The 27059-nt window shown below is 44.2% G+C and overlaps 1 protein-coding gene and 1 non-coding gene across 2 annotated transcripts in view; one reads left to right on the top strand and one right to left on the bottom strand.

Moving 5' to 3' along the window:
* LOC123516254 (proteoglycan 4-like) overlaps nt 1-27059 on the bottom strand; it is a 380397-nt gene that overhangs the window by 66953 nt on the left and 286385 nt on the right. The window contains exon 4 of the mRNA XM_045275485.1: nt 10880-10941. Within this exon, the coding sequence (XP_045131420.1) occupies nt 10880-10941 (62 nt within the window). The remainder of the gene's footprint in view (nt 1-10879; nt 10942-27059) is intronic.
* Nucleotides 19811-19887, top strand: Trnav-aac. The gene has a single exon. It is a non-coding gene; the product is annotated as a tRNA-Val (tRNA).

Raw genomic sequence — 27059 nt, forward strand, 5'->3', positions numbered from 1 at the left:
TTATTCTAGAAAAACGTGCCCTCAAACTCTCTGAAACGCTTAGTAGTTTGCTACATGATGATATTGATCAAAGGCGTTATTAAAGGGATATTCAGTTTCTCTCTCTCTCTCTCTCTCTCTCTCTCTCTCTTACATACACAACGGAAGACAGTCGATAAAAAGAAAAATCCAATTCAGTTCTCGTGATAAGTAACTTCGCTCCCTTGTTCTGAGATGATGCAGCATAACTGTATTAGTGTCAGCAGAATGATGGGAAAACCTTACAGCGATGTCTTGCAGTGAGTCGCACGCTTATTAGTGTGCTGCGCTTACTTGATCGCAGGCATTCGTGAAAAATGGCCTTGGTGGTTGAGAAATGCAATTGACAGTCCAGGTAGTCTTGCATTACTTACGAAGCAAATATCACCATTTACGAGATTTATAGAAATTTAGTATAGAAAGGAAAGGAGAAGACAGGAGCACGCACTTTTCTATCCAGTTCTTGAAGTTGAGTGGCCAAGTACCGGGCGCTGGAGAGGACAGGCCTATCTGGGGTATGCAGCGTATTCGTTCTCATCTTTGTCCTGTACATAAGCCAAAAACACCACCATAACAGTTAAAACAACATAACACCTTGACGACACATCACGCACGTCATGCACGTACGGCTCGCGGCGCTAAGGACCCGGGCGTCACGCATGAGCGGCGCAGCGCGGTGCGCCGAGGGGCTTCATGACCGTGACGAGGCGTCTGGGAGACCAGGAAATTTCTACGTTTTCTCGAGAAAACTTGGCCAAGGAATCCCAAAACTTTGGAGGAAATGCAGTTCTCTTTCTGTACATCCTTTGGTGCTCGTTCGCATGCCGAGAGATTCGTGGTGATGGGCGGCACAGCGGCATGCTGTTGCTGCTGCTGCATGGTACAGTGACGCTCAGTCTGGCGGGGAGGGATGCCAGGGAGTCAACAACCCGCCAATGCTCACAACACATCCATTACATCCCTCATCTTGGGAGCCAAATCCAACCGCCATTTACAGTGCCGAGGCTTAAGTGCGAAGGAAGACAATGTGTGTGTGTGTGTGTGTGTGTGTGTGTGTGTGTGTGTGTGTGTGTGTGTGTGTGTGAACACGATGAATGTCAAGTCCTCAACACCCTCAAAGACACACTTCACAGCAGCAACACACCATTATTAGAAAACACAGACAAAACAATGAAAACATGAGGTCGTTCGCGTCTCGGCAGACGCGGAGCTAAAGTAACGAGATTAGATCATAGCATGGAGGTTAGAGCGCAGATTTGAGGCAAGTGAACACTCCCGGGACACCAGCAAACAGCAAGTGAGAGGCGGCTTAAAGGGAACACGCAGCTCATGCTCAATAAACTACGAACAAACTACTCGTCGTATTCCTAGTAATGACGCAGCTCCACCGAGCCTGACGAGCTTCATGCACCAGGGAAACGCATGGTAACGTCCTACCATCTAAGCGGGATACATCTTGGGACGAACAGACACAACATGTGCTTCTTTCAAATGTAAATATTTCTTATGCAATCTTGCGTAATTGCTACAGTCAATATGTTAACATATAAGGGCTTACTGACACATTTTGCATACGAAATAGAGGAAAAGGCTCATACAGTCGTGCAAGGGACTGGCATCTCTCTAGGACAGTGGTTCCCAGACTTTTTTTGAGTATCACTTGGAGGTCCCGTTCAGTCGCCGCATACCAACTGGTTAAAAAAAATTCAATTCCCTCAAATATAAATTTATTTAAAAGTATACACACTAATGAAGTAATAAGGAACGCAACTCAATTTAATGCGAGGAGTACATCTGCTCCTTTTCCACCAGCTGATCAATGCTAGACCTTGTGTAAGACAATATATTTTTTTTTCTGATAAATGGATTGATTTATAATTGAACAAAAAATTGCATGGGATTCCGAAAGTGCTCATGTGCCACCTCGAAGGCCACTAGTGGTACTCATACCACAGGTTGGGAAACATTACTCTAAGATGAGACTGATCTCCCGTTAAAATACATGACCCAGACCAAAATCCGCCACAGAACAAGGAAATAGAAGGTGCCATGGGGAGCGATCACAAAAATTGTACGTCGTACTTGTGAATACAAATATATGCTGAAGTTTATAGACATTCAAGTGTGAAGTTGTCCCGGTGAATACAATGATTTTCCGCTGCTCAGACAACCACTTCGCTCCATGTGACTCTATACAGCCCGTGCAAAGTGTTTTCTTTAACCACATCAATCTCACTGGTGGAACTTCATCATGAACCTGATAATAAATAAATGTGGAAGTGACAGCATGAATAGATGACGTAATTATCAACCACTAAGGAAATGAATAAAAACAATTTCGCCAGAGGTTGTCGAGGTACTTAATCATCGTGTTTCTGATTACCTTTACATGCAATTTTCCCGCTACAGGAACTCAGTTAATTGGTTTGCAGTTTTCTGCCGCTTTTCTTGCCACCGAGCTCTGCAAAATTTGCTAATTCCGTGGCGCTGTGAGAGCTGCAAGAAATTACAGGTTGCTGATCTCGTTTGTAACTCTTTTATGGAGAAATTTCATCGCTTGCACGAGTTTCTTGCAGAAAATATGAGGCTTTTGAAGAACTTGTGTGACGATGATTTAGAGAGAGAGAGAGAGAGAGAGAGAGAGAGAGAGAGAGAGAGAGAGAGAGAGAGAGAGAGAGAGAGATAATTGAATGAATGATTAAACCCGTGTAATGAATAAATTAATAAATTACTGGAGAAAGAATGAGAATCAAAGCGAACGGCAGAAGGGAACATAAAATAGAGAAAACGGAAAAGAAATGAAAGGCAACGAATAGCAGTGTGTGTGTGTGTGTGTGTGTGTGTGTGTGTGTGTGTGTGTGTGTGTGTGTGTGTGTGAGTGGGTGTGTGTTTTCGCGCGGGCGTTCCAACCCAATATTGTTCGGCCGTCCATTAACAACCATCTTTTTGCAAACCGATCATATATAGTGGCAAGTAAGAGTTACCGAGGACTGTTATCACACGCGCGCACACACACACACACACACACACACGCAGGATGTAAGAGTATGTATTCTAAATATTTACTTAAACGTTGTAGCACAGTCTCTCTCTCTCTCTCTCTCTCTCTCTCTCTCTCTCTCTCTCTCTCTCTCTCTCTCTCTCTCTCTCTCTCTCTCTCTCTCTCTCTCTCTCTCTCTCTCTCTCTCTCTCTCTCTCTCTCTCTCTGCATGGCTAGTCGATTCATTAGCAAGTAATTAGCGATCCGAAAAGTGCTTTTATCAGCTCTTCTCTCACGGCGTTATTAGTAGCAGGATGCATACTGATTGTGCGAGGAGGAGGAGGAGGAGGAGGAGGAGGAAGAGGACGAGGAGGAGAACAGCGGCAAGGAAAAGAAAAAAGTGCAAGAGAAAATTAATGAGGAAAAACCTAAAATGGTCGGAAAATTTGCAGAAAATGAAAATAACATCGAGACCCCACACGCACGCACCAACGAACTCACACCTTCCCCGACACACACACACACACACACACACACACACACACACACACACACACACCACACACACACAGGGTCAGCACCCCTACTACAGCTCACACACACTTGACACTCCATATACCTACCCACACACCCACCCAACACGCACTACAGGACGTTACACACCCACGTACACTACACGAAGTCACGCTGGAAGCACGCACCCACAAGACCACACTGACTCCCTTTACTCTAGCGGCTCCTCTTGGCTTCCTTACGAGCGAGAGGACACTATAGGAGGGACCGGAGACTGAGGGAGAAGAAGTCTGGAGCGGAAAACAACATTATCATGCTGTGGAACTCTTAACAACGGACTCTCAGGTAACAATAGACAGCCAGACCACCTCCTCCTGACCCCTCTCCCTCCTCTCCCTTCCAGCGGCAGGCGGGGCGGGGAGTGACAGGCATTGAGGCGTCTTATTACGGGCACGGCAAGTCAGCGGCGGGTTCCTCGGGCGACGCATTGTGTAAAAGATGTCATTACTGCTGCTCCTGATTCTATTGTTGTTTTTGTTGCACGCTACTTATTATTATTATTATTATTATTATCATTATTATTATTATTATTTTTATCATCATTACTGTCGCTGCCTTAGCAGCAGTAACAGCAGCAGCAGCAGCAGCATAGTAGTAGTAGTAGTAGTAGTAGTAGTAGTAGTAGTAGCAGTAGCAGTAGCAGTAGCAGTAGCAGCAGCAGTAGTAGCAGCTAGAGATGTACCGATACCAAAATTTTGGCCGATTCCGATACCGATACCGATACCACCTAATTGGGCCGATACCGATACTACTACCGATACCGATACTACTACTTATAGTGATTACTGCACCGAACACCAGGATGAGTTGGTGGACGGCGAGCGTTATCAGATGGGAGGCTTTGTTTTGGGTGATGCTGTAAGTCCTTCTGAGAACATTTGTGAAATAGGAACAATTCTAGAAGCTTTTGAAGCCATTTGCAAAGATAAATTACTCAGTAATTGGAATGAATATCTTCTCAGTCTTCTGATTCTTGTCAGTTATTTTAAATTCTTACTTCTTACTCCTTTAGCGACCATTTGGTCTTGTGCATTTTCATTATTAATTTTATTGACGATATTTTGGCGATCAAAAATATTTTTAAAATTATTAAAATTGTAAAACAGACACAAAATATTAGCAAAAGAAACTCATTTTGTTGTGTATGTTTCTCTTTAATTAAATCTGACATCCTTTGATATTAATTCATTAGACATTAGTAGACCAATTCAGAAAAATGAGCTTTCACCTAATCTTTTCAATTAAATAGAAAAAGTTTAGTTTATTCTAAATTTCTAGTGTATTGCTATGATCTTAAATAATTAATATGCAACAAATTATACACAATGCACATGATTACAAAACAGAATCGTTACTTTCTTAGTTATGGAATTTTTACATCCTTAGGTTAACACAAGTAACTCAAAAATTAAACTTGCATTAAAATTAATATACATATATAATTCGAGCTTCCACCTATTCCAGTATGATATCTTGGAAAAGGCTAGCACTAGCACTGTTAATTATAAATCAAATAAGAATATGCTGTTATTTACAATAATGCAAAATGCCTAACTATATATATATATATATATATATATATATATATATATATATATATATATATATATATATATATATATATATATATATATATATATATATATATATATATATATATATATATATATATATATATATATATATATATATATATATATATATATATATATATATATATATATATATATATATATATATATATATATATATATATATATATATATATATATATATATATATATATATATATATATATATATATATATATATATATATATATATATATATATATATATATATATATATATATATATATATATATATATATATATATATATATATATATATATATATATATATATATATATATATATATATATATATATATATATATATATATATATATATATATATATATATATATATATATATATATATATATATATATATATATATATATATATATATATATATATATATATATATATATATATATATATATATATATATATATATATATATATATATATATATATATATATATATTATATATATATATATATATATATATATATATATATATATATATATATATATATATATATATATATATATATATATATATATATATATATACCAAATCATTTTGTTGGATTCTCAATATCTGAAGTTTGACATTCTTAGATTATAATTAAAAAACATAAGCTTTTCACCTGTGTGAACTTTGTGTGGCGTCTGACTGAGAGACAGTGAGAATGCGTGGTGACTCATGACCGACCGTGTGACAGGATGCCGGAGTTCAGCCTATACGCATTTCATACACGTCCAATTTAGAGATTGTGGCTTATTACCACAGAAAACAGTATTCTGTGACATACGGTAATCACCACGGAAACTTAATACGCCGTATCATATTAATTTGGTATCATCAATATCTTGTATCGAATATATCACTAGGTAGTAAATTCCTTTTAGGTATCGTAAGTATCGGCATAAAATAAGCTGATAACGATACCGATACCGATACCCAAAAAAAGGGCCGATACCGCCGATTCCGATACCAATACCAATGCATCGGTACATCTCTAGTAGCAGCAGCAGCAGCAGTTTAAGTATTATTTTCTTTCCTCTAAATCTTCAGATCCATTCTTAGAAAATAACAAAATATAAAATAACCTTCGTTGAAAGAAGTATACTTCCACTTGTGGAGCGATACAAACAGCCACATGCCGAGCTGCTGCGAGACGATGACATCCCCGCATCGCGTATCAGTTATTCACTAGGCGACCCACGCACCGCAGGACAGGTGAATGACGGGTAGCAGCGCCTAGTAAATGACCACTTGAAGGGGAGCTGCCGCTGTGAAGCACGAAGCTTGTGTTCACTGAAGGGCCACACCGTACAGGTTTCTGCGGCGGTAACAGTATATTCTCCGACCTCCATCGCCTTACCCGTGCACGAGGCGCCCATTCAGAGTGCCAGTGGAGAAGGGGTGCTGTGATGGCTTGATTTCCTCTGTAGTATTACCCACAGTGGTCGTCTGGGAACTCCAGAGTTCTCATTAAGATCCGGAAGAAGAAATTTACTTCACATCCTCTCATTCCTTTGCCCTTCCTCTCCTCTGTGGCGGCGCCTGAGGCACTCAATCAGTCATTATTGCAGTGCCTCCAGAGGGTCATCAAACATCTCCTGTGTACCTTACATAGCCATTATCGTGAACGTCGCGTAATAACCTCCTTGCAGAATACCAAACGTTTCCTCATAGAACTGTGTACTGTGCATCACCGGGAAGCTCATTTCCCGTACCAAGAGTACTGCCTCTCACCAAACACCAAGCTCCAAAGTTTCGTCACTGTACGCGGCGCGCACTTAGGGTAAAGTTTATTCGATCCATCTCCAGAGTCGCTGTACGCAAGGCGCCAACTCTGGGCAAAGTTACAATAGTTATGCACTCAAGCCCGGAACCAGATGGTGTTTTATTCATCCAGAGTTGAGGCGGATCTCGCGAGGCCAGGCTGTCACACGCTCCGCGGCGTCCCGTCGCCGGTGCCACCACGTAGACAAGTAATTAAGATTTCGAGGACTAATATCACTTTTAAAAGAGAACTTGAGAGGAAAATGATGAAACGGTTGAGGGGAGTCAAGGGCACCACATAGGGAGTCCCCTCTCCCACCCGCCATCCTCCAACCAAGAACCAAGCTGAGGGAGGGACACCCCGATACCTTAATTAAGAACACGTCACACGAGTTGCAGGACGTCGTCGACGACGCCGCCGCTGCCCTTCCCAAAGCACTGCCGCCACTACCGCCACCATCACTACCGCTGGTTTCAATTATAACTAAATCAGCGGCACGCAAACAAACAATCACCTGCACTGGAGCAATCTCACCCAACGTCCTCGAATACATTACATAGTTATCTAGAATGCACGGCGGAATTTTTTTCTCTCCTATACTATCTCTCTACTCGCCTCAAAATATTTCCCTCCGATAATATATTACTAAACTTTATCATAATTTATTCATACGCAATAGAGGACGGGATGCATAGAGGAGGAGGAGGAGGAGGAGGAGGAGGAGGAGGAGGAGGAGGAGGAGGAGGGAGTACGGGTGCCTCTTCCTTCCTTCCTTCCTTCCCACACAGCCACCCCAGCCGTGGTTCGTAAACAGGGCTTGGCGGTAACGAGGCTTCACGCGATGGACGAGACAGCGAGCGCGAACAGTGAAACCCGTTGGCCTACATGATGGGGCACGCTGCAGGTGGTCGTGGCGGCGGTGGCGGAGGCGAAGGAGGCGGCGGCGGCGGCGGCGGCGGCGGAGGGCCAGGAAAATAAATGGATGTGAAGGAAATTTTTGAAGAAGAGTAATTACTGAGATAAGGGATGGCAAAAAATAGGTAAACAAGAAAAAATAAATTAAAAAGGAGGCAATGATGAAAAAGCGAAAAATAAGTAATGAGGGGGAGAGACTGAGAAAAAATGATAAATGGAAACGGAGAGAGAGAGAGAGAGAGAGAGAGAGAGAGAGAGAGAGAGAGAGAGAGAGAGAGAGAGAGAGAGAGAGGTAACGACAATTGGAAACGTGGGTGTCAGTGTGGAATCTATTACGCTGAAACACCCCTCCAAAGTTTATAATATCATTTAGCTGCCAGTTGCAAATGAGCCAAAATACCGTAATGGTGGTACGCGGTGGTGCAGGATTCGCTCCCAATCACGCCAACGTATCGCCAAACTGCCGCTCGCTCAGGGCAACCGATAAGTAATTGCAGCGAGAAATAAAAGCATAATTGGTGCAGCGGGATATTAATGGATTGGAGGTAATGAGAAGACTTACCGCGCCCAAAGACTCGTGCGGGGAAAAAATTGTTAATGATGGAAAAACAAACAAACGAAAAACGACCCACTGAAAAAAAATGATTGCCTCATGAAGGGCAATATAAAGGGCAAGGGTTGCCACACACACACACACACACACACACACACACGTTTTTATAATAACAACAACAGTAATAATAATAATAATAAGAGCGTAACCCTCACCATCACAAATCGCGCTTCAATGTAACTTATATACAATGCAGCTAGTGATCTGATTTTGATGCGTAAACAATGCTTGGGTCACAATAACGCACTCACCAGCCCCGCTCTCCTTTACACGTTCCTGCAATTAATATATTTCCATATTCTTATAATGATTGTGTCGGAATAATACAGTGAATGTTTCGGTGATATATGCGTCATGGTATCCATCAAAAGTTTATTAAAACCTGAAGACCGTGTCACCATTTTTTCAATATCGGATCTTATCGCAATGAATATTTAATTACTCGCGTCTTGCAGCCACAAATGCATATTCAAGTGATCTATTTCCATGTTGGCAACGTTTCGGAGTGTGTGGAGTATCACGTTCGTGAGATTAATATTCATTCGGCTCTTATCAGAAGACAGACGAGTTCCTAGTTCATGGCGGTGCCGATAAGTGTTTAAAATATGGAAAGAAATTTTGATGGACTTTCCTGCGGTGTTTTTGAATTTACTGCACGAAGAGTTTCAGGACACACAGAAGAGAGGAGCAAGTTAAAGATAAGCACGAACACACACGAAAAAATACATCAAGAAGCACTGCTGTGTATGTCTAGGTACTCTCTCTACCAGTTGCTGTCCATCAAGCAATAATATTTCGTGATTTAAGTCTCACAGGTGCAGCCTTCCTCCCTCCCTCCTCCCTCCACCTCCACAATACCACGACCATGGCGCCAGGAAACGTTCCTTTAAAACGACACCCAGGTGAGGCACAGACCAACACGGGTATTACGGTGGACGTGTGGGCCGCGGCGTCCGGCAGCTGGCTCAGAGTCCTAAAACAAATTTTATGATGATGACTTCTCTAAGCCGGGGAGACCTGCATGCCTGCGTGGTGGTGATCGGCCTGACGTGGGTGCGTAGGCCACAAACTCACAGCAGCGTTGGTGTGCTGCTACCACACTAACAGAAGGCCTGGCCGGGGCACGCCGCCTCATTGTATGAATATGAATAACGAAATAACTCAATAAACTGTTTAAGAAATACAAAATGTGTTATGTGTCATAAGCAGCGCTGTGGACGCCCATCCCTTATACCTGGGGGTGGCGTGCAGGAGCGGGGCGGGCCGGGACCGTCACTGTCACGCTCAGCCTCAGAGGTGAACGCTTAAGGCGACTTCCAGGCCAAATTCCTAACAAGTGATGATGACACTGTTTTCGCCAGCACGCCACACACCACGGCTGTTGGTGCTCCCACCTTCATTGTTACCTTTGATCACACACAACAGCTGCATTTCATTAACTTCACCTTATTCACAGCTGTAATATGCAATTGCTTAAGTAAAACAAAGTTGTACTGACTACACCACACCACCACCACCACCACCACAGCTATCACACCACCACCACCACCACCACCACCACCCACCACCGCCGCTACCCCCACCACCACCACCCACCACCGCCGCTACCACCACCACCACCACCACAGCCATCACCAAGACTAACACCACCACCACCACCACTATCACCAAACCCACTACGACCACCAGCTGCCAATACCCATCCCAAACAAATCACTTTCACTCCCCACACTGGAAGCCACACCACCACCCTCACCACCACCACCACCACCACCACCACCATCATCATCATCATCATCATTATCCACTCAAGCTCAATACCTTCCTACATAATACAGAAAAAAAAGGGAAAGGAGAAAAAAATATTATCCTCTCAAAAAAAAAGAAGAAAAAAGAGGAAACAAAATATAACACTGAAAATAAAATAGATAAATAAACCAGTAAAAACCCGAACTTAGAAAAAAGAAAAAAAACCCTTCTCTTACTTAACTTACCGTAAACACTTCCCCCGCGAAAAAGACTGAAACTTAAACCAAATCAGTAACAAAAAAAAAAGACAAATAAATAAATAAATAAAATAAACAAATAAATGAAATACACATCGTTCGCTCATATACATTACCTCTTTCCGGTACAACACTCATGAAAAACGAGTCTACTGTATAACGAGTAGAGTGCGTGTGTGTACGAGTGCGTGTATGTATGTATGTATGTGTATCTATTTCAACACCTGACACCACGTATACACATCGCCACCACCCAGACACAAGCCAAGACGGTGGATGGGTAGGTAGGTAGGCAGTAATCATGTGAAGTGAGAGCATATTGTCAACACAGAGAGAGTAGCGGCGGAGAGGAGGCCCCACCATGTCATTACTGTACCTGACTGACGCGTACACGTTGCTCGCCGTCGCCTCCCTCGTGCATGCCGCTGCCAACACCGCCTGGGGGAGAAACACACCATTAGAACGCGATTTCCCAAGGCGAGACTTCAAACAACACATCACATGACACTGTAAGACTTCAGGGTTAACTTGAAGCGGGCTCTGTTAGGTCTTACAGGCACACCCGCACACACACACACACACACACACACACACACACACACACACACACACACACACACACACACACACACATACACACACACACACACACACACACACACACACACACACACACACACACACACACACACACACACACCCACACACACCCACACACACACACAAACAGATCATCTTCGCTCCTTTGTGCTTGGGGGAAATCGTCCCTATAACCCAGGAGGACAATTTCTCGGCAACAAAGACACAGCTCAAGCTACGAATTGCCTGCAAGACAGTGAATATACCCCCCTATCCTCTCCTCTCCCTCTCTCTCTCTCTCTCTCTCTCTCTCTCTCTCATTCTCGTTACTACTGCCGGTTTCGGTGGGTCTTTGGAGGCTGGAAAGAAAACAAGGAAGGGCCGGAGGCCACGACACACACACACACACACACACACACACACACACACACACACACACACACACACACACACACACACACACACACACACACACACAGCCTTTGGGCCTCGCCAGTCCCGGCCCTTTTGATGAGCCAAGGAGGAAATCCAGTCACGATGGAGTTAGTTAACGAAGCCTTTTCTTCCATTTTGTTGGTTCAGCGGCAAGATGAACACACACACACACACACACACACACACACACACACACACACACACACACACACACACACACACACACACACACACACACACACACACACACACACACACACACACACACACACACACACACACAGTTACAAAAAAAAAATATATCTTAGCGCTTAATATATCACAAATATCACCAATCTTTATATCTCAGTATATTTCAGGTATATGTCACATATAAAAAAAGTTAAAGAAGTAATCAGACACTGAGTCAAGGTAATGCAACATTCAAACATGCCGGCGAACTGAAGCAAAGAGAAACGCTTCCATGAAATGCAGGAAAAAGAGAGAGGGCGGGGAGACGAGGGTCAGTCACGAAAACCAGGCATGCAAGACAACACAGTGGCACACGGACACAGGGGGACAAGGGGACACGAAGACACTAGACAGGAGGCACCGGCTGAGGAGAAGGCGGTGGTATTTTGTGGTAGACGGGGGACGGCAGAGGAGGAAGAGGAGGAAGAAGAGTAGGGATAAGCAGGGAAGCAGGGGGCACCAATATATTCATAGCGAGTGTGGTGAGTGTGGTCTCGTGCGGCTCCTCTCGCTCTGATGGTCGCTGTTGGAGCCACGGCAGCCTCTTCAGCCTCTCCACACGTACTCTCCCCCGCGACCTAGCCTTACCACTATACATACATACATACATACTCGTACATACATAGACATAAAACTTTCCAGCGCAGCAGAGGCTAGACGAGGCTGACGGCGGAGAGACGGCTTATGTATAGGGCGAGGCTGCCTGTGTTTGTGGGTGTGCGTATGTGTGTGTCTGTTTTCCTTCTTTCTCCCTATCCCTCCGTATCTCTGCCCTCCACGTCACCACCACCTTCATAGCCGTCCACCAAACGAAACTAGGCCAAAACAAACACAAGAACACTAAACAAATTGCGCGGCGCAGCTCCACGTAATGATAAAAAACTCGCCATACAAGCACATTTCACTGATGGCTAAGACGATACGCAGTCCAAGGGAAGCCACACTCACCATTTCCTTAAAACTCATCAGATTCAGCATATAAATTCCCTTCTTCGAGTGTCTTCAGGCGCGTTATGTTGATGCAGCCTTGGAAGAGCTTACGGAGGCAAGGGTGAGGACAGGAGAGGGATACGAAGAGGAGAAAGAACGGGATAATGAAGGGAAGTTTAACGAAGGTACGGTGAAAATAGAAAAAAAAGGGTAAAAGATGATGAGAAAAGGGGGGAATGAAGGAAAGTTTAGAGATGGTGATGACAGGAAAGGATAAAAGTGAAGAAGGAAAGGATGGATAAGGAAATAAATGGGTAGAAAAATAAAAACGAGAACAAAACTGATGAAGTAAAAGGAAAAGGGGAAAAGAAGGGAAGGGAATAAAATAATGGAATGAAGCGGTGAAAAAAAGGAGAGCGAGGGAAACAAAACTGATGAAATGAAGAGCTAGAGGATTAAATTTTAACAAATAGGACAAGAGGGGGATGGAAATGGAAGAGAAGGTTAGAAAATGGAATGGATAAGGGAATGGAGGGGAAAAAAAAGAAGACGGAACGAAATGAATGAAGTAAAGTGCTAAAAAAAATAGATTTCAACATATAAAAAGAGGAAGGAAATCGAGAGAAAAAAAAATGGAAAAAATGAAGATATGGAAAGAAACAACAGAAGAGATAGGAGGTAAAAAAACTTACAAAAGGGAGGATAAAAAGAAAGAATAGAAAGAATGGAAATAAAAAGGGAAAAGAAAGAAAAAGTGAAGGGATATAAAAAGAAAGAATAGAAGGATAGGAAGTAAAAAAAAAAAGAGGAAAGATAGGGAAAAAAATGAAAGGATAGGGAAAGAAAGAACAGAAGGGATGGGGATACGTACAAAACTGACGAGGTAAAGACTTGGGAGATTAAATTACCACAGACTCCCGTTCCAATTGTCCGCGTCTTGGTCGAGGTAGATTGAGGAAGAAAACGGTTCGTGGTCGCCGCCTCGAACGAGTATAATTATATTTGGACGCACGCTATTTTTCTCCCACCAAAATTTCTCTCCTTTATTTTGTACAGGTGTTTATTAAGGGAGTATTTATGAGGTTATTCTACACTCCCTTCATACTTTCTCTTACCCAAGGGGGGCTTATGGGTGTATACTGGTAAAATATGTACCGTGCTCTTTATTCTCTTTTCTTTTCTTTTTTTTCGTATCACAAAGTTAAAGACACTCTAGATATTCATTCTCTCTCTCTCTCTCTCTCTCTCTCTCTCTCTCTCTCTCTCTCTCTCTCTCTCTCTCTCTCTCTCTCTCTCTCTCTCAGTTATGTCACGTAATGGTTAAGTAAGTTTAAGTTTGGGTAAGTTAATTTGAGTTAGGTTAGGTAAAGTTATGTTTCTTATTTATTTATTTTTTTCTATTTATACCATGTGGGCTTTTTCACGGGAATTTCTGGGCTAAAGGTGATACATTTTGGGCCACCTCCTATTTCAAAGCCCACCCGCTAGGAAACCTTTGCCTCGAGTGAGGAAGCCCAACCTACACTCGCACCGTGGACAGGATTCGAACCCGTGCGCTTGGAGACCCCTCGGACCACAAAGCACGCATGATTCTATTTATTTAGTTCAGGTTCGGTTGAGTTACGTTTGTTTTAGATTAGATTAAGATAGATAAGAGTAAGTTTGATAAGGTTTAGATTATCAAGCCAAGTCATTTTAGAAGAAATTGAGTTGGGTTAGTTTAGTCTGTGTTTGGATTACTTCAGGTCATGTGAGGTCATCTAAGGTAAGGTCAGCTGAGATTACTTTAGGTTAATATTGTCGGATAAGATATGTTGAGGCTAAGTTGGGATAGGTAACATGAAACAAACAAATCAAACAAACTAGACAAGAAGAATCTCTCATGACATAAGATTACATTAACCCCTTCAGTACCAGGACATGTTATCATATTTATTCTGCTGACTATTTGGTGATTTTATATAGCTTCAGAAACTTATGTGGAGGGATCAATATAGTGAAGGCTCTGGCCATTAATCATCTGACTTCCATCGACGCTTCCTAATGTAAATAAAACCATCTAATCACACCGAAACCTCAACGTAAAAATGCATCCAAGGTTAGGCAACACATCTCACGCTTATTCTGGTGACTATTTGGTGATTTTATACAATTTTAGAAACTTATGTGAGGTATTAAAATAGTGAGGAGTCTGGCTGTTAATCTTGTGACCTCCATAGCCCCTTCCTAATGTCAATAAAATGGCCTAATCGTACACAAATTCCATGGTAAAAATGTGTCCCAGGATTGAAGGGGTTAACTCAACCTAACGAACTTTACCTCACCTCGAAATTAAATCGGTTGGTTTATCTGAGCGCGATCTTTTCTCCGGTTTATTGTGTGTTTTATTGCGCCACTTCCTCCCAGCGAATCAGTAAAGTCAGCAAGTTTCCTCCGGCGTCTGTTTGCTCAGTAATTTCAGAAGGCAACCGGCGGGAGACCATCACGGCACCTCATTGTCTTCCTCTCTCTCTCTCTCTCTCTCTCTCTCTCTCTCTCTCTCTCTCTCTCTCTCATATCCTTCTTGCATTCTACCCATTCCTCTTCCTTTTCTTTTACACACACATACATTCTCTCTCTCTCTCTCTCTCTCTCTCTCTCTCTCTCTCTCTCTCTCTCTCTCTCTCTCTCTCTCTCTCTCTCTCAAGAACGAGTGTGAAAAAGGGGATGAATTATGGCCAGGACGTTGGAGAAGGAGAGAGAGAGAGAGAGAGAGAGGAGGAAGAGAGAGAGAGAGAGAGAGAGAGAGGAGAGAGAGAGAGAGAGAGAGAGGAGAGAGGAGAGAGGAGAGAGAGAGAGAGAGAGAGAGAGAGAGAGAGAGAGAGAGAGAGAGAGAGAGAGAGAGAGAGAGAGAGAGAGAGAGAGAGAGAGAGAGAGAGAGAGAGAGAGAGAGAGAGAGAGAGAGAGAGAGAGAGAGAGAGAGAGAGAGAGAGAGAGAGAGAGCCTGGAACTAGCGACCTTGTGTAGTAGCACCCACGAGAGACTAGACACCCCCTCACCCAGACAGACCTGATCAATATCCACCAAGCTGAGGGGGTGGGAGGGAGTGGGAAGGCAGCAGGATGGGGGTAGGGAGTAGGAGGAGACTTAGGTCGTGGGGGAAAGAAGGGAGGGAAACCAGGAGAGGGAAGATGTGGAAGGTACAGAGATGGTATCATACAAGAAAGAGGAAGAAGAAGAGGAGAAGGAGGAGGAGGAGAGAGGAGGAGAAGCCCTTGAGATGAGTAGGGAAAAAAAAAAAAGAGGTGGAAGTACAGGACGGGGTAACGGGAGGAGGGAAAGTGGGAAGAGCGAGGCTTGAAGGGGAGAAGAGAGAACAAGAACGGGGGGAAAGAGACGAGAGTGGCTGTGAGGGAAACGAGAGGAGAGAGTGAATGGAGGAGAGGCGGCTAGTGAGAGGCTTGGAGAGTGGCGGAGAGACGGGAGGGAAAAATAGGGAGGAAGGGAAGGCACAAACAAAGACGGAGAGAATGCACGAGAGTCAACCAAGAGAGAGAGAGAGAGAGAGAGAGAGAGAGAGAGAGAGAGAGAGAGAGAGAGAGAGAGAGAGAGAGAGAGAGAGAGGATAAACATGAGAACAATAGGTGAGGGGGAGGAAGAGGGAAGACGCGACAGGCTAGTGATGGAGGAGAAGGGGAGATGACAGGTCGAGGAGATTAAAAGATAAAAGACTGACTGACAGAGCGGATAAATATTGCCGTAGAAACTTTCCTGACAAATAAGAGGAAGAGGAAGAGAAAGAGGAGGAGGAGGAGGAAGAGGAAGTGGAGGAGGGAGGGGAAGGAGGAAGAGGAGCAAGAGAAGAGGCAGCAGAAGGGGAAGAGGAAATGAGAGGAATGAGATGAAGGAGAATAGATGAAGTGTCTGAGGGGATAGAAATGGAAAATTAATGGAGATGAATGAATAGATAAGGACGTGACGTGGTACTGTCGCCATCACCACCACCACCATCACCACCACCACCACCACCACCACCACCACCATCACTACCACCACCACAAAGGAGGGGGAAGCAAAAGAAAATAACCTCAGAATGATGATAATAAGAACGAAGAAGATGATGGATGAAAGAAATGTAATAAAGGATAATGAAAGAAATGATGTTGAGAAAGAAAGAGTAATGGAGTGGGGTGAAGAAATAAAGATGGTGGTGGTGTTGGTGGTGGTGGCGATGGTAGTGGTGGTGGCTATTGCAGTAGTTGTAGAAATAGTAGGCAAGGGTTCGTAAAGGAGAAGGTGGTGGTAGTAGTAGTAGTAATAGTAGTAGTGGTAGTAGCAGTAATAGTGGTAATATTAGTAAATAGTAGCTGAAAGTTTGAAATAAAAGTAGTAACAGTAATAATAATAGTAGTAAGAATAGTAATAGCAGTAGTAGGAGCTAAAAGTTTGAAAAGAAGGTAGTAGTAGTAGTAGTAGTAGTAGCTATAGTGTGTGGTAAGAATAGCCTTAGTCGTAGTAGCAGCAATAGTAGTAGCACCTAAAACTTTGAAATGGTGAAGGAGGAGGAGGAGAAGGAGGTGAAGGAGGAGGAGGAGGTAAGAAGATGAAGAAGTCTAGGGTAACGCCGCCCCAGACCCCGACATCCCAGACCCCCGCGGTGCCTTGGTCACTCCCCGGCAGAGTTACGAGACTTTGAGGGTTACGAGTGGTGGTCGCTGGATTGCCTCCTTCCCCTCTGACTCACGAGGGGGAACGAAAGAAGGAAGGAAGGCAGGAAGGAGGGGATCGTGTTAGTGGTGGCGGTGGTGCTATGATAAGGAACTTGTAATTGTAATGGTAGTGAGAACATGGGCGTGCGTATATCGGTGTGGTAAGGTGTGAGTGTATATGTATTAAGGGTGTAACTGTATAGGAGTGTAGATATGCTGATTGGTGTCGTAAGGTGTGAGATAGAAAAATATAGGTATGCTAAAGGGTGTGGTAGGGTGTCAGGTACTAGCAGTGTGATAGAATATATAGATAAGGGAGGGAAAATAAGAGAGGGTGTGGTGGAGGGTGTGCAGGCATGATGGAGGGTACAGTAAGGTGTGGCACGATGTAGATATTGGATCGAGGGACGGCTAGTGAGGCAAAATGTAGGTAAGGGGGAGGGAATGAAAGGAAGGGAGGGAAAAAGGGTGTGGTGAAAAGTGTAGGTACCTTCGTGTGGATAGGATAGTGTGTGTGTGTGTGTGTGTGTGTGTGTGTGTGTGTGTGTGTGTGTGTGTGTGAAGGGGCAGGCCAGCACCAACAACAGCAGCAGCAACAGGAAGAAGTGTTAGCGTGCAGGGGCGGCAAGTTCATGGTTGTAGCGTGACGGTGAAAGAGTGCCGAGTCCTAAATGGCGGAGGGAGATTGAGTATTGAGCTCTTCTTTCTTCACGCCGTCAAAAAGAAGGAAAGACACAAGAACGGAGAAAAAAAACAACCACAATTACTAACTTTCCCAACATTTTCGTGACTCAACACTGCACATTGAACATTAAACGAGAAAAAGAGATAGAGAAAAAAAAAGATACAGTAAATTCCTACACACACACACACACACACACACACACACAAATATCCAGCGAGGCGTAAATGAATGACAGAACGAGACTGACAGAAGGAACACTCGACTGCATCCAGAAGTCCAGAGACGAGGACGCGCACTCAGGTATATGTAGTAAGCAAGTGGTTGATACCGGTGAAGCTGAAAGTGGTGTGGCGTGGTGTGACATGGCGGTAAGTAGACGTGAGTAAAGGTAATGCGGCGACGTGACCCAATCAACCGGAAAACTGAAGCAAAAAGAAAAAAGAAAAAAATCCGGAAAAATCAAGACTCTTCAGCGTGGCTCTGCATTGAACGCTCTTGTGACAGTAAAGATTCGGCGGGAGTGGAAAAGGAGGAAAAGGAGGAGGAGGAGGAGGAGGAGGAGGAGGAGGAGGAGGAGGAGGAGGAGGAGGAGGAGGAAGAAGAAGAGAAGGAGGAGGAAGAAGAAGAGAAGGAGGAGGAAGAAGAAGAGAAGGAGGAGGAAGAAGAAGAAGGAGGAGGAAGAAGAAGAAAAGAAAGGAGGAGGAGGTGGAAGAAGAAAAGAAAGGAGGAGGAGGTGGAAGAAGAAGAAAAGAAAGGAGGAGGAGGAAGAAGAAAAAAGGAGGTGGAGGAGTGGAGGAAGAGGAGGAGGAGGAGAAAGTAATGGAGGCGGAGGGAGAGGGATTGAGTCTGATTTCACCTTGATCTGGCGACTGAAAGATTCTGAACCAGGCTAGAAAATAAGATTCCGTGGCCTTGAGAACCTTGAAAACGCAGCGCCACGTAAACTTAACCCCGCACGTCACTCCCGCTAATGTACGAACCAGTGCAGGGCGAACCACGAACCGCGAACCACACAGCACGAAACACTAAACTAGGATTCCCATTAATTACCAGTTTGCGGAATAGCGGAGTTTTAATTAGCGGCTTCTTCATTTTCCATGTATTCTCTTTCACTGTTTTTCTCTTTCTCTCTTCCGTCTCCTTTGCGTCCGCGGGTTTGTAACGTTCCAAGAAGACAGGTAATTAAGAGGCGGTGAAGAGAGGGACAGCACACACACCTGTAAACACACCCGCCTTAATGAGAGGCCCGCTAACTTGATGCACCTGTTACTTGCATCACCAACGCCACCGAAGCTACACACCCGGTTGCTTCATCCAGCGCACATCCTCTTTACCAGCACCTGTCCCCTTGCAATACACACGCTCGCTGCTCACACCTGTCGCATCTGAAACATACACACACACACACACACACACACACACACACACACACGGCCCGGTAGCTCAATGGTTAGAGCGCTGGCTTCACAAGCCAGATGACCGGGGTTCGATTCCCCGGCCGGGTGGAGATATTTGGGTGTGTCTCCTTTCACGTGTAGCCTCTGTTCACCTAGCAGTGAGTAGGTACGGGATGTAAATCGAGGAGTTGTGACCTTGTTGTCCCGGTGTGTGGTGTGTGCCTGGTCTCAGACTTATCCCAAGATCGGAAATAATGAGCTCTGAGCTCGCTCCGTAGGGTAAGGTCTGGCTGTCTCGTCAGAGACTGCAGCAGATCAAACAGTGAATTACACACACACACACACACACACACACACACACACACGGTCCGGTAGCTCAGTGGTTAGAGCGCTGGCTTAACAAGCCAGATGACCGGGGTTCGATTCCCCGGCCGGGTGGAGATATTTGGGTGTGTCTCCTTTCACGTGTAGCCCCTGTTCACCTAGCAGTGAGTAGGTACGGGATGTAAATCGAGGAGTTGTGACCTTGTTGTCCCGGTGTGTGGTGTGTGCCTGGTCTCAGGCCTATCCGAAGATCGGAAACAATGAGCTCTGAGCTCGTTCCGTAGGGTAACGTCTGGCTGTCTCGTCAGAGACTGCAGCAGATCAAACAGTGAATTACACACACACACACACAAAGGCGTCTCCTCCATGCATGCGGTGATTTCTCTTTGCAATTCTGCTTTCGGTAACAAACGATGTCCTTGTTAAGAATTCTCTCTCTCTCTCTCTCTCTCTCTCTCTCTCTCTCTCTCTCGTAACAAAACAATTTAATCAAGTCACACGTGGCTCGCTGCACACACCAACAATCCATCACGCTTTCATATTAAACACCGATAAAAAAGACCAAAGCAGACTTGTCACATACATCACCGACGGAAATTACCTCTCTCTCTCTCTCTCTCTCTCTCTCTCTCTCTCTCTCTCTCTCTTAATTAAAGTCTGCGATAATGACGAGCTTCTGAGAGGGTGGAAGGGATGAATTCTGCAGCTGATTACAGTAGATTTACCTCCCTTGTTCTCCCCAGTCTTCAAAGCTCCCTACCCCCACCCCCTTCACTTCCCCCTTCAAGTAACCTCCCACTTCCCCATCCTCTTGCATTAGATACCCTTCCTTCCATCACATGACCTCAATATCTATTCTTTTCCCCATTTTCTTTACTCTTCTCCTCTTGCCTTACCTATTCTTTCTAATAAATACATGTGACATGGTGGATCTATCATTCTGTCACTATTCTATCCTCTTTTTGTACTTCTGATTCTTTATACTCGTGTTCTCCACCACGTGACCTCATTACCTATCCTTTTCCCCATTTTCTTTACTTTTTTTCTCTTCCCTTACCTATTCTTCCTTCGTAAAGAATGTCACTTTGTGGATCTATCATTCTGTCACAACTCTATGCTATCTTTGCACTTCTGATCCTTCTTTCTCGTGTTCTTTTCCTCTTCCATCCCCCAATGAACCGGGTGGTGGGCGGGAAATGTAGGAGCAGACGGTAGCGTAAAGACTTCAAGGTATGCAGTTTGTACGACTTCGTGGCTTCAAGGTTGTAAGTGGTGCGTATGATGGTAGTGGTATTGGTGGTGGTGGTGGTGGTGGTGCAGGCGTGAAGGAAATGTAATGATAGTGTTGTTGGTTTCCTTGTCCTGTCCTTCTCTTCCTCCACATATAGGCGCGCACACATGCACACGCGCGCACACCCACACACACACACACACACACACACACACACACACACACAGGCAGCAGCACCGATAGAAGCAATAATGTACCCTGCATTTGCCTGTGTTTGATGTTCCATTTCGCATCAAATATCCCTGTATCGCCTCATATCGACTGTCTTTTTTTGTTTACTTTGCTGTGTGTGTGTGTGTGTGTGTGTGTGTGTGTGTGTGTGTGTGTGTGTGTGTGTGTGTGTGTGTGTGTGTGTGTGTGTGTGTGTGTGTGTGTGTGTGTGTGTGTGTGTTCGTCTTTAAATAGTGCATGTTTCTGTATTACTTTCTGCTTTGCTTTACTTTATCTTGAATCTACATGTAAAGTTTCCATTGTTACACTTACTCATCATCATCATCATCATCATCATAATTCAATTCAATAACGGAGATGTCATGCACTTTTCGTTTTGTTTCCGTATCCTCCATTATTCATCGCCATATTTCTTCCGCTTACTCTCCTGTCGCTTCTGCTTCTCTTTCATCACACCCTACCACCTCCTCCTCCTCCTCCTCCTGCCTCAGTTTTCCTCCCGTCGCCATTACTCTCCTGCCATCATCATAATTCCTCCTCCCGCTGCCACACTTATTCGCCTGTCACCAGCATTTTCCTTCCTTCCCACCCTCCCGCCTTCCACCACCACCACCACCACCACCACCACTGCAACAATTCAAGCCCACGTCACAGTAACTTCTCGTCCCTTCTCGCCACAGTTCTCCAGCTCCTTCGTTACCCATTCTACTAATCCACGGAATCCACGCTTACCTGTCTGGCTCGTCACCCAAACAACAACAACAACAACAACAACAACAATAATTTACCACCACCACCACCACCGTCATCACCACCATTACTTGTCCTCGCCCTTATTTCTTTGTCTCACCACAATCACCACCACCATTAGAACTCTCACCCCGTTTTTTTTGTTTATTTCTCCCATTTTTTTTCATCGGAAACCACAGTATTTTAGTCGTCACTCCTCTAGCTTACTCTCTCTCTCTCTCTCCTTCCCTCTCCCTCTCCCACTTCCTCTCCCTCGACCCTCTTTCTCCTTCCCACCGTCATTAGAGGCGGCGTGATGAAGCGAGGTGTAGGTTGCGACGGAATGAGGGGAGGTGGGAGGTGTGGGGGGGGATGATTGTTAAGGGAGTGAGGTTGTGAATGTTAAGTTTGTCTCTCTCTCTCTGTCTGTCTGTCTGTCTGTCTGTCTGTCTGTCTGTCTCTCATCATCATCATCATCACAATAGTAGTAGTAGTAGTAGTAGTAGTAGTAGTAGTAGTAATGGTAGTGGCAGCAGTAGTAGTAATGGTGGTGGAGGTGGTGCGGTAGTGGTAGTAGTAGTAGTAGTAGTAGTAGTAGTAGTAGAAGTAATAGTAGTGGCAGTAATAGTGGAAGTAGTAGAAGTAGCTGTATCATTACAAGTAGTAGTAATAGTGGTAATAGTGGTAATAGTGGTTATAGTAGTAATAGTAGTAGTAGTAGTAGTAATAGTAGTAGTAGTAGTAGTACCAGTAGTAGTAGTAGTAGTAGTAGTAGTAGTAGTAGTAGCAGTAGTAGTAGTAGTAGTAGTAGTAGTAGTAGTAGTAGTAGTAGTAGTAGTAGTAGTAGTAGTAGTAATGGTAGTGGTAATTCTAAATAATAAACAAATATTTACCAAAAAAACAAGTAATAAAAAATGTAGAAAAACAAATTAAATGTTTAAAAAATGCAGTGAAATGTGCGAGGATGGGAACAAAAGTTGCGTTGATGTGCGATGGTCTTTTGTTGGCTGGTTCATTTATCTCTTTAGCGCGTGACTCACTGAATCTTTTTTTGTGTGTGGTTAAAATTCTTTTCTGCCAAGTTTCTGGTCTAATTCCCTCATGGATGCCACGCAGAAACCCATCCCACGTCTCTCAAGTCACCTCTTGGCTATGGGAAAATACTGAACCCTTACTACAAACTCTTATCATTGAAACTCAAACTGAAGACCAAATGGCAAAGAAAAAACATTATCACTACAATTTTTATCATCGAAACCCAAGGAATTTAAATTGCGTGAGTAAAATATGGACATCATTAACTATTTTCACTACCAGAACTTGAAATCAAGAGAGATGCAACGAGTGAGTGACCGAATAAAACATTGCGTCATTAGAATTTTTTACCATCCGAGAAGATTATGCCGAGTGGGAGCAAAGTATGGCATTATTACTACAATCTTTATCACCGCAACTCGAATCCAAATCACTGCAGAGAAGGAAAACATTATTGACTTCATTCTTGGCTCTATTTTTAGCTCGTGTTTCCTTCTGCCGCAGCGTGAAGTTGGCGGGAACGGGAACGACCTTCTTCACCGACCTCCTCCTCCTCTGCCACCTCCTCCTCTTCTTCCTCTTTCTCCGACGCGACCCACTTTCCCGCCGCACCTCCCTAGACGTCGTTAACATGTGAGTAATGGAAGCACCGAAACATCAATTAAACGCATCTCTCTCTGCCTAATGGACACAATCTAGCATCGTTTAGTGGACATTTACTTGGCCGCCCGCTGGTTTAGGGGTCGTATGTGAGCGCCGCCACGCCAAACTGGCCCTGACACACTGTAGAGGCATCATCAGTCTCAAGTTCGGCCATCAGAGCGCGTAGTGGAAACAAATGACTGTCTCCCGGTGTCCCCGCATGCTTGGCGCGTCTCTGTCTGTCTCGCGTCTCAGCATCCACCTCGTAACATCATTCTCGCTTCCCGTTTTCCTTCAGCGCGGGGATTAAAAAGTGGGTACAAGTTCTGCATCAGTTTTATGGGAAATGTTGCGATGAACAGCGACGCGTCCTAACCGTGGCGCCATCTGCGGGGAATGTTCCAAAGTTTCCCACAGAGTTCCGGGGCAGAGAACGAAGAATTCAGACTTTTTAAAGAAGAATAAGAGTGTGCCACGAAAAAATTGCCGCATTTTGAGGAGGAAAAGAAAAAAGAATTGTGTGGTGATGAAATGTGAAAACTGACGTATCATGAAAATACTTAAGTGCGTGAAAGTGTGTGTGTGTGTGTGTGTGTGTGTGTGTGTGTGTGTGTGTGTGTGTGTGTGTGTGTGTGTGTGTGTGTGTGTGTCGGCAAGAGGCAACAGACAACAATGAGTGACACGCCGAGAGAAAAAAAAAAAAAAAAAAAAAAAAACACACATAAGCATCAAACATACGGTGAACAAAATGAGATCACGTGTGTTCTACGATGTGCAGGCACGCGTGTTCTCGCAACTGTCGCGTCGAATCTGTTCTGTCACCGCGACCAGAACACGATCACGAGGGGAACGCAACACAACGTAACACAATACTGTCTCATATTCTGAAACACTTCTACGTCTCACCTCCACCATTATTTTCAAAGGGTTCTAGTTGAAGTTACACGGGTTTTTAAGGGTGTTTCTGTAATTCTAGTGCCATGTTAATAAGGTTTCTGCATTACCAACAAGACAAATTACCTTTAGGAATCGGTTAATTGTCTTTGTGGCCTTTGAAAATAGTCGCCGTGAGAGAGAAGTGTTTCTGAATATGACGCACTGTACCGCAAGAAAAGAGAAGAATAAAGAAAAAAAAAAAAAAAAAAAAGAAAACGAGAAATGACAAGAACAAGGACTAAGTTATAACAAACCACACTCACTCACGTAACAACCAAAGCACAACAACAACAAAAATAAAGAGATGAATGAATAAATATACATAAAGTGGAGGTCAGAGAGTATGCACACAAAAATCAGCTCAATAGGTCAACCAGTCAACCAGTACAAACACAGTACCTACATCATCCCCTATTCCCCCCTTCCCCTCCCCCTTTCCCCTCTTCCCGCTCCCTCCTTCCCCCTTTCTTCCACCTCACGAGGGTCAGATAGTACAAGCGAACACTCAACTCTTTAATAAAAACTTTTGAAGTGCTAAATAAAAGAGGCACAGAACATCGCTCTTAAGCACGTTGCCTTCCTCTCTCTCTCTCTCTCTCTCTCTCTCTGCTGTACTCTCCCCCCTCTCTCTTTTTCTCCCCTTCCCTCAGGTCTCCCCTCACCTCAAGGCCGTGCAGTGGTCAGGCAAGGGGAGGTAAACAGGGCTCGGGTAATTTTGTAGTTTTACTTTCACTATTGTGGTTCGCCATAAGCTCACACACACACATACACACACACACACACACACACACACACACACACACACACACACACACAAAGCAGATTTATTTCTTACGTTTACAACATGACGCAACGCACACAACACTAACTCTGTGCTCCATTAATGTGTGTATGTAGGTTATGCATGTGTGTATGTGCGTGTATGGTCGTAATGTTCACGTATTTTCGGTATACAGCCATAAAAACTGTCATACTGAGGTGTGGTAACGCGCATTGGTAAATTATGCACATGGGGAATGGGAAGTGTGTGTGTGTGTGTGTGTGTGTGTGTGTGTGTGTGTGTGTGTGTGTGTGTGTGTGTGTGTGTGTGTGTGTGTGTGTCTGTGACTTGTGTGTGGCCTTTGTGCTAATGAAGGCTGTGGCCTTAATGAAGGCTGTGGAGAGAGAGAGAGAGAGAGAGAGAGAGAGAGAGAGAGAGAGAGAGAGAGAGAGAGAGAGAGAGAGAGAGAGAGAGAGAGAGAGAGAGAGAGAGAGAGAGAGAGAGAGAGAGAGAGAGAGAGAGAGAGAGAGAGAGAGAGAGAGAGAGAGAGAGAGAGAGAGAGAGAGAGAACCAAGAACAACAACAAACTAGACGGAAACAGACATACACTAACATAAACCGACGAAATTATACACACACACACACACACACACACACACACTAAACAAAACCCCTCAAACCAACAGACAAACAAACACTCACCAATTTAACCTAATCTAACCTTCCCTTCCCTTCCAAACCATACATAAGAGATCGGATCCCTCTTATAAACCCTCCTTCAATCACCTCTAAGCCTATACGGAAATAAGGGGGCAAAGAAAAATAGGCCTACAGGGTGAAATAACTCCACCCACCTCACACTTACCTATTTCCCTTCCCTTCTCTTCCCTTCCTTTACTACTTGGGTGAAAATCAATGGACTTCAACCGCCTTCCCCCTTTTCCCACATTCAACCCCCTTTCTCCTCCCCTCCAGTGACCTTGAGAGAGGATTGGTGGTCAAGGGAGAGAAAGAGAGGAAGGAGAGAGAATAATGAACGGGGAGAGAAATGGGAAAGGTGGTGGAGGAAAGGAAAAAGTGATATGGATAGTGTCATGGCAGAGGCAATGGTTACGTGAGATGATTTAGAGAGAGGGAGGGAGAATCCGGAAGGGAAGGAGGAAGGGAGGAAGAGGAGGAGGAGGAGGAGGAGGAGGAGGAGGAGGAGGAGGAAGGGGAAAGTGTAGGAATAGGAAAAGGATGAGGTAATCGTGGTGGAGAGAGGAAAAGTTGTTCAGTGTAGAGCAGAGGGAAACACGGATCAGAGAGGAAATTGAGAGGGAAAAAAATGAAGACGTGGTGGAGGGAGGAGGAGAAGGGGGAAGAAGAAGAGGAGGAGGAGGAGGAGGAGGAGGAGGAGGAGGAAGAAGAAAAAGAATAAAAAAAAGAAAAGAGGGATTAGAAGGGAGGAAACAAAGTCTGAGCCAGAATTTTAACGAGGATGATTAGAACAAGCTGCCCAAGAATAAATACGTATGAGACAGAAACACACACACACACACACACACACACACACACACACACACACACACACACACACACACACACACACACACACACACACACACACACACACACACACACACGCGCGCGCAAGGGGAAAAATCTATTGAAAGATAAAACGGACTTGGGAAACTCGCTTTGGAATACTAAACACAAAAAGCATGTTTTGTAGTGAAGGGAA

Source organism: Portunus trituberculatus, chromosome 40 (genome assembly GCF_017591435.1).
Source record: "Portunus trituberculatus isolate SZX2019 chromosome 40, ASM1759143v1, whole genome shotgun sequence".
NCBI lineage: Eukaryota > Metazoa > Arthropoda > Malacostraca > Decapoda > Portunidae > Portunus > Portunus trituberculatus.